A 19828-nucleotide genomic window follows, 5' to 3' on the forward strand; every position below is an offset into this window, starting at 1 on the left:
CTTGATTCCATTGATAAAATTGATGCCTCATGATGTTAAAAATTATGAGTTCGAACTCTACTTTATGTGTGGTGTGTTTACTGAATAATAAATGTATTAATTAATTTATTTTAATCAATTATAATTTATCACTTTTATTTAAAAAAAAACATATTTACTAATTATTAGAACGAAAATTGCAGTACATGCAGTCTTGGAATGTGTTTGCAGTGTCCGCTTTGGGGCCGACAAGATTTCGACGGTTGATACGAGTGGACGGATCTTGTGCACACAAATTTGAATCCTCTGCACCACCACCACCATTATGTATTATCCAATCATATCAACATATTAGTATGTTAATCAATAATTGGATCATCTATTATTATTATTATTATTATTTATTTATTCTAATTATGGGTTGACTAGTTACAATTATGATCAACAACATTGATAAGTTATTAAAAATATTGTATGGAAAAATTGGGATAAGGTCTTAAAAATTGAATAGGTGATTGCTAATTTTAAAAAAACGAAAACTGACTTAAATATCTCAGATGTAAGCATACAAAGCTCACCACTATTAGGAAAAATCTCAATTATAATTTTCCAATAATTAAATCAGTAGATCGTAAAAGAAATGATAATGAAGGTTGTAAGAATATTAGAGCAGCAAAAAATTATAACTATTGGATGGAGGACGACTATCTATAAATTTATTCTATTTGTACGATTTCACGTGAATTACAAACACCAAAACAATTAAATGATCATGATAAGTTTGTAAATATTATTAGAATTTAGAATGCAGCGGGACAAATTGTAAAGACCTTGAATTAATAAAATGGATTCAAAACTTGTATGAAGATGATAAAAGTGGAGGCAAACGTGTAGTATACATACATCCCACGTACTTCATCGTGAATTAAAATTATTTCATTTTTAAAATTTCTTAATTATATATATAATCATGTGGCATATACAAAAATTCAATTACTGAAAATTGTTCAATATCAACAATATAGTAGTGATACGACATTACCAATTCTATTTAACCTTTTGACATTGGATGTATATAAGAAAGTTCAATTTTTTTAAAGATTAGTGTGACATGAGACAGCCATATAGATCGCAACAGAATCAGGACCAAGAGTTAAGTCAATGTGCGCATGAAGTGGTCCGAAAATGACTTATCACTGTTTCTTTTTCTTAATTTAGATGTGGAATTCATGTTTGCACATGGACAGGGTCGTAAGAGACACAATTACACTAATTCAAACTAAACTAATCAAAAACAGAACAGAAAACAAAAAAGAAAATGTTGGGTTTGGACAAATGGAATTTATATGTGTATGTTGGAATTTTAATTAGATATTGATGTCTTTTAATTATGATGTGATGTCCAAACCTTGAGAGGACTTTGCTGCTACAATCCCTATGACAACACCACCAACCAAGCTTTTGGTTATAATAATTCCATATATAAGTAACTAAATGAGATTGTTTTGAAATGAAGGTAGAGAAAATAGTAAAAATAGCAAATATTGTATTTGGGGTCTGGGAGGTCTATGCATTTAATTGAGGGAAAATATAGATTTTTATTTAATTATTTTGCTTATGTCAGCAAATTTCATGATTTTTTTTTACTAACGAGTATATCTATTTATTGAAAGAAATAAATATAAGAGGCACTAAATATAATTTATCGGACCAAAAATACTGTATATAATTATATTAAATTTTAGAAAAGAATAATGTAATTATTCGTATAGATTAATATTGGAAGAAGAAAAAAACAAATAGAACATGATTGAGTCGAAAGGTTGAGGCCATGTTCTTAAGTTAAAAATCCTTTCCCCCTTTGACTTGCCTATCCAAACGCGCCATTAGCCATAAATATACATAAAACAAAGAACCTCTCATCATTTCTGGTACTCCAACAGCCTCTTCATGTGACCATTGTCATTTTCAACTTATTAGAAAATTAACAACTTTTTCCTCTATATAGAAATTTTGTTATCTCACCAATGATCTCTTAATTTAATAATTAAGATTGATGTCTCATGATTAAATTTAAAATTATGGGTTCGAGTCTTACTGTAAATGTGAATATTTATCTCATTTTATGTGAATATTTAGTTCGAATGGGAATAATATCCTTATTAACCACAGGAGATACATGCCCCTACAACAAAAGCCCAAGTTTTCTTTCCAAAATTTGAACTCGATCCTTATCTACCCAAAGTATCGTTTCGCTCCACTGTTTAAGATTTGTCTAACAACACTCAATTTGTTCGAAGACCCCCTGACAGCTGATGCTCCCTAAGCACGAATCCCAACTATCTGTTACTACCATTTCACAATGAGCGGATGCAACCATGCCACCTCTAATCTCCAAGGTTGAGCACCACGGTTCTCATAATTCGGTCTATCTACTAAGCGAATAACCAAGGCCGTGTGATCGGAGCTGTTCATAGGTTCATGCCTAGAAGCATCCAGAAAGAGTTGAGACCATCGGGCATTAGCACATGCTCTATCAAGTCGCTCTTGAACCGTGTTCGGGACACAACGCCTATTACACAATGTGAATGGGAACACCGTAAAACCCAAGTCAGTCAGCCAGTAGTGGTTCAGTGCTCTTCGAAAATTACGTATTTGCGAGTTTGAACGAGGCGGGCCTCCTAACATTTTTAACTGGTCTGATATCTCATTAAAGTAAGCACTATGGGATAATGCCAGTGAAACGCCAATTATCCAAATTATGCTTCAGCTAAACAAACACATCGATATGACTATGGGAGAAGTTCTGCAGGAGAATGTTTACTGATTTCTGCCACAACAGAGCCAAAAAAAACCACTCAATTAATTATTTAGATATTAATGTAATCATATAACTAAAACAAGAGTAAATACAATGGGTTTTCTTGAGATTTGTTATAGATATAATTACCCCTTATTATTTGAAAAATTACAATTACCCCCAGCATTAGCAATTGTCTAACAAATACCCATTTGTGACAGCTCATTGTAGGGATTATTTGTTAGACGGTCTTTAATTCCATGAGACATTGAAATCTATCAAATAATGACGAAATATCAATAATTATAACAAATTTGAAGATAGCGTGTTATAATTTATGGAAAAAAGAAAAAACTCTAGTTTGGGCGTTAGCAAACAAGTTGGCCACTTTGTTTGAGGAGGCATATGCAAGATCCATTTTGGGCGCAAATCAAACATTGGTCCCCTAATTTGCAAATACTATGTACATTGCATATTTCAAGTAATTATTTTCTTGTAATAATGGGGTTAGTATATGAACATGTGAATATGTCTCCAACTACAGAGGGACTATTTGGTTTGAAAAATGTACTGATTCTATCCAAGTCGTGAATGGTGTATGGGACTTTTAATTGGAGATGTGATTCATGCGAAATTTTTATTCTAAAAATAAAAACACGTTAAATTTATTAGAAATTTCAATTAAAATTCTTCCATATGAATTAAACAGAATTCCAAAGTAAATTAAGTAGAATCGAAAAGTTGGGTTCCAATATCATAATATATATATATATATACTTAGCAAATAGTGGTAATTAATATTTAAAAAAGTTGAATGCATCAGGAGGTGTATGGATCCACACGTGTCCCAACGACAGTTGGATGGTTTTAAGAACCAACAGTCGTGAATGCATGTCGGTTAGCTGACCCGAGTGAAAATATGTGAATTTTCATCCTACAGCAAAATCTTTATAAATTAATAATATTGAGATCATGAAATTTTATTAATTTAGAGAGATGTTAATTTATTGATGAATTAATATTTTATTAATTAAAATAGAGACTTTTTAAATTCAGCAAATTTAGTACATATGTATTGAAAATAAATGAATTCATATATGTTTCATTGATTATATTCATGCATCAATCAATTCTTTGTAACTAATTACATATATTTATGCATAACATCAATTTATTGTATACTATTAACTATTATATACATAGACGCATGTATCAATTCATTGAAATTATTTAAATATACATGTTTATATTAATTCGTTGCACTTAAATAACTATTATAGCCAATTAAATATATTCATACACGATGAATGAAACATATACTATATAAATCTCAATATGTAAATAAAATAATTCATAACCACCCACCATGTCTTCTCATCTAAAAGGCATCATAAAATCATCCATGAATGATCAAATGCGTGAAGCATTACAGACTTTATATTTTAGCTAATTACCATAATATTTATAATTGTATTACTTATGAATTATTAATTTAGAATTTTAATGGGACCTAGTATTTATAAAGGAATTTTCTGAAAAATTATTATCTTATCAAATTTGATGATTTTTTACAAAGGCCCAAGTCGGGACCGGAAGATTTTATTATTTTAGAGAGTTTATTAATTTATAGAGGTTTTACTGTATTTAAGGATTTTTTAAAAGTAAAATCGTCTTTTTAAGGGTTATCGTCTTATCGATGGTTTCAATGGTTATGGGGTATGAAGCCACTCACCAAATTTAGTAAAATCACAATTTTTTTTAATGTTGTTTTACTACAAAAAATATAATATTTATCATGATTAATTGTTATGGTTAATAATAAATATCAGTAGAAAATAATCATTGATCACAGCCACGAAATAATTATTGGTCGTGGTTTTTGCAAAGACGGCTAAAATATTTGTTATGACTAAAAACTATGGTAAATAATTTCATCATTGCTCTTAGTTGTGCAAATAATTTTCACGGTGAAAAATCTAGTTTTTATTTGCATTGATTTTATTAAGTGTGATTAATAATTATTATTTACTATAATTTTTAGTCATAATCATTAATTATAATTATTTTTTTCCCTAGTGTTTTAAATCATTGTCTGGTGTTAGGTATTGCTGGAGTTTCTTTTATGTGTTTCTTATTATAAATTTAATAATATTTTATTTGATTTGGAGGTAGTATATATTGAATTAATTTTGAAATATCAATTTCCAGAATGATTCTCTGAAAAGAAATATATATATATATATTTACATGGACAAATATTGGTACAGTTTGATGTTTAATGAAATTTCAATTTAACGGGCAAAATTAAAATTTTATAAGTCTAAAATTATAGGTTCGAAATTCATTAGATATGTTGACATTTATCTACTTCTGGTTGTTAATTATTCATAGGTAAAAATTTGTAGGTGATTTGTTGGTACGAAGTTCATTATAGTAAATTATTGAATAATAATTGATACTTTAATATGCTATATATAGATATATGTTATATTAAGTAAATAATAAAATTTAATAACTACTTTCGATTCAACCTCTAAAATAAGTCAAATTTGGTGAGCTATAAATCCCTTGCTTTGATATCGATCCAATGGGCAGGTATTAGAATGTGGGCAAGATTATATTTTTTTGTCCCGTAATTATAGGTTGGTAGTATTTTTTGGTCTTGTAATCATTTATATGTTTACTCCTTTTTATTTTTTTGGCAAATTTAGTTCTGAACATTTTGCATTTGGACCTTTTTGTGCAAATTTAGTCTTATATTTATAATTTTAGTGCTAATGAATTGTAGCTACAAGAACGAAAATAAGATCTACTCCAAATCGAAAGGGCACCAAAAGTGTCATAAATGATTAAATTTGCCCATAAAAGATCAAATGTGATATATTTAGAATTAAATTTATAAAAACAAAAAGACTAAACGTGTAAATAAAATAAATTATACTAACAATTTACATTTACAAAATCAAAAATATAATTTTGCCAAATTAATTTGATGCAAAAGATCACTACTTTGAAACTAATTGCGCCAAAATACCGTATCGTAAGTCCAGAATAATATATAGTGATATGATTAGCTACAATACGTATATTTACTTGTGTATTAAAAATATATATTAAACAACTAAACATCAATAAGATAATTGAATTTTTATATTACTTGAATTAAATACAAATGAAATGAAACTATAATATACCCAAAAAAAAAAAGAAAAAAAATGAAAACTCTATGTCAAAATAAGGAAAAACGAGAAAAAAAGCAATATATATGTGTATTATATTTTATAGTAGAAATTGGGATTCAGACTTACAAATCAGAAATTGCAAAATAAGATTAAGTAAAAAGGTTATTTTATGGAAAGTTTGCAATCTTAAAATATTAATTGCTAATTTTAATGAATTCGATTTTCTTTTTAAATCAAAAGCAACTAATATAGTGAAAGGATTCAAATTCTCAATTATGATTCTAATTATATTAAGCTGATTTCTAACTATTTTAGGGAATGGGATAAAAGTAAGTAATCTAAGAAAATTTTGGTAGGTTAAGTAAATAGAATATATATTATTTTATTAATAAATTCTTTTTAACCTAATAAAAAATCCAAAATTCAGAATTTAGTCAAAATTATTTAATTCTGGTCAAAGGACCACCTTTATATATAATAGATACATTATGTCTTGAATATTATAATAATATATTCACTGTAAAAAATATAGTATTTAATCATGGTTAATTGACATTATTAGTACTATATAAAAAAAAATTCAGAAGCAGTCTAATAAAACATAAATTAACCTGTACTTATTTCTATTCTTTCAAAGAAAAAAAAAGGTAAATTACATTTTTTCCATATTTTATTATTAAAAAATTTAGATAATGAAGTATAAAAATGAGTATATTTGAACGACGAAATGTAATTTATAAAAAAAAGAAAAAAATAATAGAAATGGAGGAAAATGAGAAGGCTGTGTCCACGCTCCGCCGACCGCCCCCAACATCCCACCTTTCCCATTTATGTCCTCCAACTCAATTCAGACACTCTAACTATGGTTTGTTATTCAGACAATATTTTCTTAACCATGGTTACTTCCCAACTATAAAACCGAAACCTGCGCCTTCATTCCTTCACTACACACCCACACACAGACACACTGTCTTCTTTCAGCTCTCATTCGATCGGTTTCTTGTTGTGAAAAAAGCTTCTTCATAGTGATCCCACCAGACTCAGAAAGGTCAGGATCATATATACTCATTAACTAATCCCCCAAAAATGAATTGATCGTCTTTAAACGTTGTTGCTAAGGAAAAGTCCCTTTGTTTTTTTGTCTGAATTGTTGAGGTTCGATCATTTGTGGAGATTGCGTCGATGAGAGAAAAAATTGAACTAGACAGCCATGCTTTTTGCGATTATTGATTGTTGTCGTTTCTGCTTGATTATTTACATGATCTGATGTTCAATGTTTGATGTCCTAAATCTGCAATTCTCGTATATCTGTGTGTGAAATATATGTGTGTTGATTGTGTGTATATGTCTTTTCGGATTTTAAAAGGAAATTGTGGGATTTTGACAGAGAGAAGGAAAATGACTGCGTACGAGGACGCCATTGCTGGCCTGCAGAAGCTTCTCAGGTATGTAGTCCATTGGTATTCTTCGGCCTTTTTGGTGTGATTGCCCTTTTTCTACCTCGGGATTTCCACCACCTGATTTTGACAGTCCGATGTAATTATACTCAATCATCTGGCCTTTTCTGTCATTTCACACCCCATTCCCGAGACACATGCTCGGACCATATAAGCTTTCTTGCATCATCGGCAACTCCGCATTAAACTTCCTCAAAATTCTGGAAAAAAAAAATAAAAATGTTTTAACTGTTTTGTCTCGGGTGGGCCCACTTGTGTGATGGTCATGATTTTTGGGCGGTGCAACGCAACGTAATCTCTGAACAATTTTCTTGGTTTTGTTTGGAGAGTGCAGTGAGAAAAGTGGGCTCGGGGAGGTTGCCGCCGCCAAGGTGAAGCAGTTGACGGCGGAATTGGAGGCCACCGATGAGTCGGCTTTTGACCCGGTTCAGAGGATCCGAACGGGGTTCGAGCATTTTAAGAAAGAGAATTACGAGTAAGTATTTATTACACATAATATATATATTAGAAAATAGGAAAGAGAGGAAAAAAAAAAAGAATTACTTAAAGTCGTGTTGTACTTCGTGTAAAGGCGTTGGAACCTTCTGGGCATAAAAAACTGCGAGATTCTTGGAGATGCCCATATAAATTACTCTAATTGACATGTTGAAATCACACAAGTACCCTTATTCCTAATCCTCTCTCTTGTTATTACATTTGCGACTTATTAAAGTCAATATGATTAGCTCGGAGAAAATTGTCTTAAAGACATTATTCATCATGCGTGATTTTTGGCCGTTGATTTTGGCTGAACATCACATTCTTGAATAGCTCTCTAAGTGCCCCTCCAAGAAATATGATGTTGATTGTGCATGATACAACATCTCATGGGTCCACAATTTTCAACTATTCATTAAACATTTTAGCCTAACTGGACGAAGTTTGTTATCTGTCCGCAATCAAATCAATCGCGTTACAAATATTAATATATTGAATGATTACATACTTCTTCTAAATTATATATTTTTCAAAAAATAATGTATTATATTTGTCGCTGAAGTCTAACTCAATTGACGAAGTTGAGACTCCATAATTATAAAGCCGTGGATTCGAATTCCACCAATATATGGATTGTTTCGACTTTAATAGTAGATATTAATTATACATAGTTATCTGATATTGATAAATAATATATGATTATTATTATTGTTGGTATTTGTTAGAAATTGATATCTGTAACAATATTTCATCGCTTTCATTTAAAAAAAATATTATGTGACTAGACTGTGTATTAATTCTTTAATCCGTATTATTATCTGCATGAACTTATAATATACATTTCTTTTTTGGTTAGCAAAAATCCTTCATTGTATGAGCAACTAGCCAAAGGACAGAGCCCCAAGGTAACTCAACCCTATTAAATAAAATATCTCTATTTACCCTATTTTTTAATTGTAAATGTGTTATGATTAATGATTTTAATATAATTAATTAATTAATTAATTTATGCAGTTTTTGGTATTTGCTTGTTCGGATTCCCGGGTATGCCCTTCCCACGTTCTGAATTTCCAACCGGGGGAGGCCTTTATGGTCCGGAACATCGCTAGCATGGTTCCGCCATATGACCGGGTAATGCCCTTTTGCTTATTTTATTGAATATTTCAATAGTTAGTTGTGTTTATTTATTTAATTATCTGGTCAAAATTATGGGGCCGTTTATTTAATTAATTATTTTATCCATTGCAGAAGAAATATTCCGGGATGGGGGCTGCAATCGAATATGCTGTACTTCATCTTAAGGTGATTAATATTTTAGTGTCTGCAATCTGGTTTTGGATGTCCTAACCTTAGTTTTACACGTCAAGACAATAGAGTATGTGAGAAAAAGGTGGTTGTCCTGGGAAAGTTGTGGTTGGAATTTGAGGAAAAAGAAGTCCAAGTGTCTAGTCCTATACCATAAAAGCTTGTCTATGTCTTTTTAATTCCCATCCACATCACTTTTTATTAGCAATTAGGGAAAAGGGAGTCTTTATGTAGAAGTCAAATGATCATAGTTCATAAGCATGATGAGTACTAGAATATTGTCCGTATAAAGGTAAATGGGACATGGGAATCGGAACGAAACGAAACGGAAAAAGAAAAAAACAACCGTTTCATGGTTCATATTTGGTTATGTGGACGTACCTCTCCCACCAATCAATACTTTAGTTTTAAAATAAAATTTGTGTCCTTTTCAATTAAATTAATCAATATTTCATTTCTTGATATAAATGGGCATTTCTTAACGATACACCCATAATGTCTTAGCATTGTGGTTAATGTTGAAATTTTATGAACAAGTTTAAGGTTATGTATTCGAGTTCCACCAGACGTGTGGGTGTTTTATTCAATTTATGTGAGTTTATTGTAATTTGTTTCATTGTTCTTAGATAATAATGCATTGAACGAATATTATTTCAATGTATATGTGCTCAGTTTATTTATATATTAATATAAATGTATAATTGCCACTTAAAGAAAAACTTGAAGGGTATTGATTCCTTCATGGAATTTTTAATTATTAAACTTTGTTGATTAAAAAAATAATATTTAGGGGGTGTATTGTTCCTCATCCTTTTGATATTGGTGTTGAAGAAGAGAGTTATGGATGTTAGGTGGAGAATATATTAGTGATTGGGCACAGCTGTTGTGGAGGGATCAAAGGCCTCATGTCCATTCCTGAGGATGGGACCACCAGCAGGTTAGTATTCCCCCTCTCCTCCTAATTTCTCTTACACAAAAACATGATGGATGGAATCTGCTTACTTTTGTGTTTTGGACCATATAGTGATTTCATTGAGGAATGGGTCAACATCTGTAAGACTGCTAAGGCTAAGGTTCGGACAGAATGCAGCAACATGGATTTCAGTGAACAGTGCAATCATCTGGAGAAGGTAAATTCGAATTTGTTAGATTTTCATATGAGGTTGTTCTATTGATAATGATCATGACTTAAGTTTTACAGTTTCAAACATCATCTGATATGTTTCAAGTGGTTGTGCTCGTTATGTTGTTTGTTTCAATCAACTTCATGATCATGTCCGAACATATGTATTTATGTTTGTGTCGAACAGGAGGCCGTGAATGTTTCGCTAGGGAATCTGTTGACCTATCCGTTTGTGAGGGACGCTGTCGTAAAGAAAACGTTATCGTTGAAGGGGGGACACTATGATTTTGTGAAGGGCAGTTTCGAGCTTTGGAATCTCGACTGCAACGTCTCTCCTTGTGTTTCAGTCTGAGGTTTAGTTAGAGTTGTTATGATAGATATTGATGATCTATGATTCACTGATGTAAATGTCATGACGAGCAAATTAATGTTTTTAGGCAAAAATAAGGTTGGTTTGTGTGTTGGCAAAAATAAGGTTTTCTTGGCCGCTGCGGAGGGTGTTAGGCCGAGTTGTTGCTTGTTTTTTTCTAGCAATTCCTGCACTTAATGTTTTGGTCCTAATAACCGTGTATACTCCCATCGAAATGGATGGCTAAGGTTTTCGTACGTTTCCACCAAAACTACGACAAAGTTTTCATTTTCCATGTTATAAAAACTGCTTTTCTTAATTTTTCCTACAATTGTTTTTTATTGTTTTTAGTGAATATTAACAACTATTTCATACTTTAATAAGCTACAAGATATAAATTCTTTCTCGTGTTATGCATAAATGTTTTATTTAATGAAATATTACACTAAAATTAGTAATGTTATATACGTGTGTATATATATATATATCGATGCAATAAAGATATTATATAACACATAGTGAGAAAATAACAAAATGCATATAATTTACTATGACTTACACAATCTTAAAAAGACTCCATTTCTCCTCAATATTTTCATAATAAGATATAAGTTGAAGTTAATTCCCAATAATTATAAGAAAATAATTGACTTAATAATATGAAAATAATAAAAAAAGAATTTGAAATATAGAATTAAAAAAATCCACACCTTAAAACAACGACTATATTAGTATTCTTTATATAATTTTTATTAATTAGTCATACTTCTTAAAACAATTAGATTATGTAACATATTTACGATAATTGCTTTTTCAAAATATTAATATACATAAAAATAAAAAAATATTAATCATTCACGTGCAACGTGCGTGTTATTCACCATTACCTTAAAGTTTATGAAATCATTTGGACTTTGTCTAGCGCTACCTTTTCTCTTCTTACAATCTTCTTCATCATCATTTCTTGGAACGTCTAAGCTAAACTCTAGCAACAAGATTTCCGACATTATTGTCCACATTTTGTTCATTCCAACATCATACTTCAATCAGACACTCTCATCTTCTCTAGCAAAAAAGGATCATGATCAAGGGATAGGATATACAACCACTTTTCCGGTAGCACGATTCGTCTCCAGGTACGAGAAAGCTTCACTAACCTTGTCAAAAGGGAACGGTCCCTTAGGATCTACCAAAGCCTTCACCTTGCCGCTCTCCAGATATGGGTTTAGCTTCTTTAAGGTTTCTCCTGTGGACGTGACCACAAACCTAAAACCGGGCGGTGTGACTGCACCAGTTAGGGCAACAACGCTCCCACCTTCCTTTACTACCTTTACTGCCTTATCGCATTGCCCTGTTGTCATCGGCACACAAGTCATCATTACAAAGAGAACGTAAACGAACAGGGCTTTGGTTGAGGAATAAGTAAGGGTAAGACACCCTGGGTTCTTGCAATGAGATCATTAACTTACCGACTGCATCATAAACAACATCAAATTTCTCTGGCAGGTCCTCAAAGTTCTCCTTGGTGTAGTCAATAGCCAAATCAGCTCCCAAACTCTTTATAAACTCTAACTTTCCTGTACTCGAGGTAGCAGCTACCTTTGAAGCACCAAACACTTGTTTTGCAAGCTGCAAGAACAAGCTCATACTTAGCACCACAGTATCAACGAGACATAACTAATACTACATATAGGTCCTATGTAATTCATGTCTTGTCCATACAGCACAATGTAAAACTTCCAAGATGTAATGATCTTGGCCTGCATAACTGCACATGATAAACCAATGACTCAGAACCAGCAGAATATTTCACCTGAATCACGAGGGAGCCAACGCCACCAGCTCCTCCAAGAACAAGTATAGATTTGCCCTCGGAGAAACCGGCTCTTTCAAGACCTTCATAAGCCGTCTCAATCGCTAGAGGGAGGGCAGCTGCCTGCACAAAATCAAGATTCTTGGGCTTGAGAGCCAGTAATTTCTCCTCAACAGCTGTGTACTCGGCCAAAGACCCGAACTGTTTAGGCCCGTCTAGTGCTTTCTCACTTATGTCTCCATAAACTTCATCTCCTTCCTTCAGGTCCTTCACTTGGCTCCCAACTTTAACCACTACACCAGCTACATCGTAGCCCGGAATGGTCTGAAACAATCATATCGACTGATTTGTATTCGTAACATATATAATTGCTTGTAAACTACAAACTAAGTAATGAGATGAAACTATAAATATATAGCTACATCATAAACAGTTGTCGTTGCTTTGATCATAACAAAATCCAGTATCTAATGATGTTGGACGACAAGACTATAGTTAGAGACATCATGAGTTTCCAGAAGTAACATCTGTAAGCATGATTTGATCATCGGTAGGATGTGATAAAACCTAACCATTTTGCATAAAATGAGATTGTTTTTGAAAGAAAGCCACTAGCACACTGCTAATCCAAGATTCAGGCTACGGAATCAAACATGAAAAACAACTCAGGGTCTAGGACAAGATACAAGTAAAGCATTAAGAGAACAACACCATCATTAATTCAAGAATTTAAAATAAGGAAACAATTACATCTGCACTAGTCCCTCCATTATGTTCAAATTACCAAAAATCACCTTCAGTATTTGAACAATTACAATGACACCCAATGGTACGACATTTTCTTTACATTGACACTATGCGGTGATGTTATTGGACCACGGAGTCTGTCCCAACTTTACATTAAAGTCCAAGAATAAAATTATGATTCTGTAATGCTTTACAGACACCACAAGTATAAATAGTTTATATGTGACCTATTCTTATTCACACGAAAATGGCCTAGTAGAAATTCGATCTTGAGTGAGCGTTCACCAGAATTCTCTAAGTAAATCTTCTATCTTACAATTACTTTCTTTTCATATTTTCTACCTGCGTTTCGATACGATCTGACTGCAATCAATCCCTAACAGATGCCCTACAGGTGATGCTTTCATGTTATTAGGCCAACAAGGTTGTCAATGTAGTTATCGGAACAATACAGAAAAGATTAGCATCATCGTACGCATAAATCAGGAAACGGTCCAAATTTTACTTAAAACTTCACACTAATGGCAATGGAAAAAATTCAAGAAAGAGCAAGACAGTTACAGGAAGAGGTGAATCAGTGGCTTTGAACTTCCCCAATCTCCTCTTGAAATCAACAGGGTTAAGTGCAGCAGCAACCACTTTGATCAGCACCTGATCTACCTTCACCTCAGGCACTGCAACGCTGGACTCAAGTTTCAACACCTCAACACCCCCATACTCAGTGTAAGTCCAGGCCTTCATCTCTGATGGGATGGAAGAAGAACTCTTGTTAGAGGCGGTCTCAGCAGAAGGAGCAGAAGTTGCAAATACTCTGAGAGGTTGAGGGCCAAACACGCCCTTGTTGTGCACACAATGTCTTGGGTTCTTGAGCCTGTTGATGGTGAGTATAGAGGGTGGAAATGGGGTGAGGAGGGGTCGACTTCTCAGCTGGAAATGGAATGTGGTGGGAGAAAGGATAGAATCCATTCCTTCAACTCTTCTTTTACCTGGTTATCAACTTGCAATCTCATGCTTTTATATGATGATTTTTACTTTTTTTTTTTTTTTTTTTATAAATGAAGTTTGTGGCAATCATTGGGTGAATCAGAGGCCCACATTTTTGTAAGGTCTGATTGGGCTGTGAGTATCTGAGGATGCAAGAATTTTTCATTGTTGCTTCAGATATCAATGTATTTGGACATAATTTTAGATTCCTAACCGAGCTTGGTGTTAGGAATTGGTTGTATTCACAGCCTGAACATGCGTAGAAAATATGAGAAATAATTGTTAAAAGTAAAAAAATCATGAGGAATAATAATTAGGGAATAATTATACTCTCTTCTGATAAAATTTAATATAATTATATGTAAATACTCTGTGATTTGAGAAATTACATCTAGTATCCCTGATATTTGTTTCTATCTAACAAATAAGTCCCTCCATTAGTCATAAGTGCTAGATGTAATTTTCTAAATGGCAGGGAGTTTATGTATAACTATACCAAACCTTAAGGAAAGAGGGCTTAATTATCCCTAATAATTAACAACAGTTGTGCAAAAGCTACTAGTTAATGTTTCTATAGGCGAGGCCAATTAGCCACAAGTAATGATCATCGCAAATGCTTAAAATAAATGTTGATTAATCACAATTAAAATTTAAATTTTTGCGTTGATTTTGTGGTGCCGATATATCAAACACTTAAAAATGGCAGGACATGAATATTATACATGTAGTCAACAATCAACTCAAACATTCCGCAAACATATATAGAATTCAACTATGAATAATGATGTGTAGAAACGTTAAAACAAATTGAAAAATCAACAGGAATTTGAATTCAAAGACAACCTTCTATGAGAAAGCCTTGCATGTTTTCTTCTCAGAGCCCATCTGTCTTTAATATTACACGCATTACCTACTTGGCTCTCACCGGATTTTTCATCGGACAGATCAGAATTTCCATTGCCTGAAGCTTGTCTGATTCTTGCAGCCTCAGCAAGCAAGTCAGTAATCAACATCTCAGTGGTCTTTGTAGTAATTCCTCTGAGATACCAAGAAATTGGCGGGGGTGGAACGATGGCTGGTTGTATCAGTTGCTCTAAGCTCAACTTAGACGCGATTCTTCCCCTCCCTTTAGTGTAAGCAACGTACTCCAACAAAGACTTGGGCTTTAATGGATGGCATAACTCTTCATCGACAAATAAAGGTTCCATTTTCCAGCAACCTTCAAACTTTTCCATGAATCCCGACTTTATTTGTCTGAACTTCATCTGATAAACAGGGGTACGATAGACGAGCAAAGATTGAAAGTATTAACAGCTAACTTTTCAAAGCAAACATGAGAACGTCAAAAGAGTTAATCTCACTAATACATCATTGTAACGATGGAGACAAAGTGTTATTCTTGATAAAAGGATGTAATACTTCTTCATGCACAGATTCAGACCCCATCTCCAATACTGTTTCCCAGGAAGCTTTGTTCGGTTCTATTTTTAAGGTGTTTCTCTTTGTCTTTGAGAAATAGAGAGATAAAGATAGAGATAAGCATGTTTTTCGGAGTTTTCAATATGTTTGGTTTTGTATTAGTATAAGATAAATAAAGATAAGTAAAGCGGCACTGTACTGTGTGTTTTATAAAAACATAGACATACATCCAGGGAGCTGCTGGTTGTCTTTCAGACAGCAAGAAAATGAAAGCAAACAAACTTTTTGTCTCTTATCTTGATTTGAAAGTCGATCAGTCTTACCTTGTGCCATGGCTAAAAGTTCTGGCTGATATCATGATAAACACTTTCAACAAGCAGCTAAATTTTGACAGAGAAACGTAGAAGTAAATTATATCTACTAAAGAAAGATTCTTGTCCTTACTGTATGATCTTCTCTGTTCTGGTCTACTAGAACATGAACTGAGATTGTTCCAGACCACCAAAGGAACCTCCAAATCGCTGCTTGCTCCACTTCTACGACCTGCCTTAATCCTTCATCAACTAATACCTTTCTAGATATTACTTCCTGAGTGTACATCAAATGTCAAATTCACATGGACAAACTAAAACTAAAATTGAAAATAAAACAATATGAAATCAAGATGAAAATTGTCAAGAAATGTTTAATCTTGTCCTTTTTAATATGACATGGATGGTGATCGTGATAATTACCTTAATGTTCTTGAAAACTCTCTTATTATCAGGGTCCGTCACAATATTATATACTGCATCTGGTGGCAACCCGACATCAACTTTCAAACTTAGGTTGCAAAGAGAACCTTTAGGTACAGTGACCTGTGAGAACATTGTTGAAAGATTTATACTTCAAAACTTCAACAGAAGGATTCTTTTTGGTAAATCAAAGATCAGTATCATGGATGATGTAAGCTATAAAGCATTAACCTAAAATCTACAGTAGAGGCTCAAGTGTCAAAGTTCATCACCTTTATATCTGGAGGATAATCTGCCCAAACTGGATTTTCTTTCCAGGCATGCATTTGCTTCTCTAAACTCAAATCGATGGTAGAGGACTCTTTCTTGCTCCCACCTGATGGAAACTCTGAGGTTTTTATGTTGTCGTTACTCTTCAATTGTTTGAAATTAAACTGCTGAAACAAAGATATCACTTCTCAAATACAAATCAAAGACGAACTTTATTTCTTCAACTTACTCTGTGAAAAGTGGGTGACCTACCGCAACAGACTCACACACTTTCTTTGGGAAGTGCGAGAAGAAACCATGTAAAGCATCAGTTATCAAATTAGGATGTCCACTGCCTTTCTCACTTGAATTATTCGTTGTAGTGTGTACCTCTCCCATCATAACCTGTTTAATCATCATAGTAACAAAGTCATTGTCTTTTTTTTTCTATTTTTGTCTTGACAGTACAGTTAACAACATGATATCAACAATGCAGTCCTCTAATATTCAATAATATTTTAGCATACCAAACGGCATATCTGCATATTATCAACATATTACTAGCTTACACACGGGCTTAATGAATTCCCCCATGAAACATTAGAACTCCACAGGGATTTGGAAAGAGGCCCATCGTCTTTTGCATCACCGATTTATCTCTGTTTTTGTATCATTACTTGACCTTGATTCGACCATCACTTTCAGCATGTTCGTACTACATCTTCAAATTCTAGCATTTTTAGACAAAGCTATAAGCTTATAACCATAATCCAACTCTCTCTCTCTCTCTCTACAGAAAGAATGGATAAATTCTCTAGCTTTAGCTCATCCAGTTATGAGAGAGATGTAATTAAAGTTGAAACCCAAACAGCATAGTTGCTGCAAAATAAACATCATAACTTCACAGTAGAATCAACATATACAGACTAGAATAATCTTAGTAATAAATCTTGCAAATAAACTCATGACTAATCTTGTCCCAGCTTAGGAAAAGCAACCTTATACCAACTCTCTCTCTCTACATAAACGTTCACAACGAAAAGAGAATTAAACAAGAAAACTCAACAACAGAAAGGAGAAAAAGGGTTTGTAAAGAAAATCACAGTCCACTTAACAGATAATCAGAATCCTAGAAACACATTCGGAAATGCGAACTCAGGCAGCACAGATCAGTATATATCATGTATATCTTTGCAGCTGTAGAAGATGGAAACTAATTCTACAAAAATCACAATAAGATGGGAAATTTGGTCTACCTTTGGACCATCTGCTGAAAGAGTCCCAAGAATTAAGCTCAACAGTGGCTAAATCACATTGCCATTAAAGCCGGATTTTCTTTTCCCTTTCAGTTGAACTTTCTTTCCAGATTCTAGTTTCCACTGCTTTTACCAAAAATTCAATCTTGGCCTCAAAGTATGTGACTGGAAATAACTGATACGTGCCCCAAATATGCACGTGCGGGTGTCCAAGAATGTTGAGAAGCGTTTTTATATCCGAAATTTCAACAAGAGTCGTGCATCTGAACTAAGCATGGAAATCGTGTTTCAACAACGCAAATATATACGTTGGAAGAGAGAACTGTATATCATTGCTTATCACTTCATAATATGTTCCCATGCAACAATCAACGTTTTGTTAGGTTTCATTTTCATTTTTCAATTTTAAAATAGTAATAGAAGTAAAAATATATTTCTTTATATATTTTTTAACTAAATTTTTTTTATTATTTTGATCTCGTTCATCACTTATATATATATATATATATATATTATATAATGCATATATTTTTCAATGATTAAATTTTATAAACTAATAATACACTATTTTCATAATATTTTTTAATATCGCATCACTAATAATTATAAATTAATAAAAATATAATAACTAATTTAGTTTAAAAAGAAAAGATATACTTAATTTAATACCACTTACAATATAAGATAAAATTATCATTTTCATCAAATAAAAAAAATATATTTATTTGACACCACGAAAAGATTTAATTATAATTTTATTTTACATAAAAATTTATACAAAATTAAAAATACAAAATTTTCACTGAAAATTAAAAAACTTTGTCATATTCCGAGTCCAGGAGAAATAACTTTCTTGTTTTTCTAAAAACATTATCATCTCAATAATTTCTTTATTTTATTATTTTTTAAATGATAAATTATAGGAATATAATTTTTACATAATCGATAATTACATCATTGCATTAAGAATTAAATAAACACGCTTTGAGTGAAACAAATACTTGAACATCTGGTGGAACTTAAGGTCTTCACTTCAGATTTTCATGAAATTTCAATTTTAATCACTAGTCGGTGAGAATTTTATTAATATATGATTTTCTTTAATATCAAATTAAGAAAAATACCAACACTGGATCTGGCCCATTTTAATTGGGCTCCTATGTCCAAAGAGATCTTTTGGAATAAAATTCAGGATTGAGTTTTAAATGGCGAAACACGATGGTGGGTCAACATTGGGCCTGTTAGATGTTTAATAGAAAAGACCATGTGGCTGTTAATAGCTTGGGACCAAAGTGTTACTTTTTAAAATTTATGGGACTAAAAGTGTAAAAATTCTAACTGTCACATGCTAAGCACATGATGTTTTATGTTAAAAAAATATAACAAAAATGTATTATGGGACCAAAAATATTACTTTTTAAAAGTTACAAAACCAAAATGAGAATTCCATAATCAATGGACTAAAAATGTAAAGATACTAAATTACAAAACGAAAAGTGTGATTTCTCCACTACCAAACATAGTTAAGGCCGTCAAAAATTAATAAAGGCAATATCACATAGAAGATTAAAATTGATAAAATTATATTCATGGAATAACTATATAGTTATTCTTATCTATTTCTTTTAGGCTTATGAGCTAAAGTTTGATCAAAATAAACTTCAAACTAAAAAAAGGGTATCCTCAAAAGAAAAAAGAAATTAAAGAGAGTAGACTTACAAGTTTTCAATTAACTATAAAAAAAATAATTTGTATAAAAAATTGACTAATTATATACCGTAGTTCAAAGAAAGCAACCAACTTATATGATAAGTAGAAGTTTTCTAAATGCTGGATACTGCGTCATACGTGGTATGTACTCAAACATGGGGTATATGGCCATAGCATGTGTTTTCAAACAAATCGAACGAATATAATAATACTTAGGTAATATGATTGATTTGGTCAAATGATG

At 32.2% G+C, this 19828-nt stretch overlaps 3 protein-coding genes across 5 annotated transcripts; 1 reads left to right on the forward strand and 2 right to left on the reverse strand.

Moving 5' to 3' along the window:
• The first annotated feature begins 6849 nt into the window (after window positions 1-6849).
• On the forward strand, window positions 6850-10991 carry LOC105168258 (carbonic anhydrase 2). The gene is made up of 9 exons (XM_011088265.3): window positions 6850-7009; window positions 7349-7406; window positions 7753-7893; window positions 8752-8800; window positions 8910-9026; window positions 9144-9197; window positions 10052-10137; window positions 10225-10330; window positions 10511-10991. The coding sequence occupies exons 2-9, from the start codon at window positions 7360-7362 to the stop codon at window positions 10673-10675; spliced, it is 765 nt and encodes a 254-aa protein (XP_011086567.1). The 5' UTR covers window positions 6850-7009; window positions 7349-7359; the 3' UTR covers window positions 10676-10991.
• A 528-nt stretch (window positions 10992-11519) lies between these two features.
• On the reverse strand, window positions 11520-14233 carry LOC105168259 (2-methylene-furan-3-one reductase). The gene is made up of 4 exons (XM_011088266.3): window positions 13794-14233; window positions 12486-12809; window positions 12142-12301; window positions 11520-12023 (listed from the first exon to the last, which is right to left on the reverse strand). Exons 1-4 carry the CDS (start codon window positions 14196-14198, stop codon window positions 11758-11760), a joined length of 1155 nt encoding a protein of 384 aa, XP_011086568.1. The 5' UTR covers window positions 14199-14233; the 3' UTR covers window positions 11520-11757.
• Window positions 14234-14916: 683 nt separating this feature from the next.
• On the reverse strand, window positions 14917-18071 carry LOC105168260 (uncharacterized). 3 transcript variants are annotated; one of them, XM_011088268.3, is made up of 6 exons: window positions 17875-18071; window positions 16892-17023; window positions 16642-16803; window positions 16370-16492; window positions 16080-16223; window positions 14917-15481 (listed from the first exon to the last, which is right to left on the reverse strand). In XM_011088268.3, exons 2-6 carry the CDS (start codon window positions 17018-17020, stop codon window positions 15032-15034), a joined length of 1008 nt encoding a protein of 335 aa, XP_011086570.1. In that variant the 5' UTR covers window positions 17021-17023; window positions 17875-18071; the 3' UTR covers window positions 14917-15031. The 3 variants fall into 3 exon arrangements, with proteins under 3 accessions (XP_011086570.1, XP_011086569.1, XP_020551345.1); XM_011088267.3 differs by having other exon boundaries at window positions 16642-16806; XM_020695686.2 differs by lacking the exon at window positions 17875-18071 and having other exon boundaries at window positions 16642-16757; window positions 16869-17009.
• Window positions 18072-19828: the final 1757 nt, after the last annotated feature.

Source organism: Sesamum indicum, linkage group LG8 (genome assembly GCF_026168435.1).
Source record: "Sesamum indicum cultivar Baizhima isolate 11 linkage group LG8, ASM2616843v1, whole genome shotgun sequence".
NCBI lineage: Eukaryota > Viridiplantae > Streptophyta > Magnoliopsida > Lamiales > Pedaliaceae > Sesamum > Sesamum indicum.

Excerpts from the sequence above, each read along its gene's own strand:
- LOC105168258 (XM_011088265.3), top strand. The coding sequence starts at position 7,360 with ATGACTGCGTACGAGGACGCCATTGCTGGCCTGCAGAAGCTTCTCAG. Across the intron at positions 7,894-8,751 it reads TTTAAGAAAGAGAATTACGA|CAAAAATCCTTCATTGTATG; the intron begins GTAAGTATTTAT and ends TTTTTTGGTTAG. Across the intron at positions 10,138-10,224 it reads GAGGATGGGACCACCAGCAG|TGATTTCATTGAGGAATGGG; the intron begins GTTAGTATTCCC and ends TGGACCATATAG.
- LOC105168259 (XM_011088266.3), bottom strand. The coding sequence starts at position 14,198 with ATGGATTCTATCCTTTCTCCCACCACATTCCATTTCCAGCTGAGAAGT. Across the intron at positions 12,810-13,793 it reads CCACTGATTCACCTCTTCCT|ACCATTCCGGGCTACGATGT; the intron begins GTAACTGTCTTG and ends TGATTGTTTCAG. Across the intron at positions 12,302-12,485 it reads TTGGCTCCCTCGTGATTCAG|CTTGCAAAACAAGTGTTTGG; the intron begins GTGAAATATTCT and ends TTGTTCTTGCAG.
- LOC105168260 (XM_011088267.3), bottom strand. The coding sequence starts at position 17,020 with ATGATGGGAGAGGTACACACTACAACGAATAATTCAAGTGAGAAAGGC. Across the intron at positions 16,807-16,891 it reads AAGTGTGTGAGTCTGTTGCG|CAGTTTAATTTCAAACAATT; the intron begins GTAGGTCACCCA and ends TCTTTGTTTCAG. Across the intron at positions 16,224-16,369 it reads GAGTTTTCAAGAACATTAAG|GAAGTAATATCTAGAAAGGT; the intron begins GTAATTATCACG and ends ATGTACACTCAG.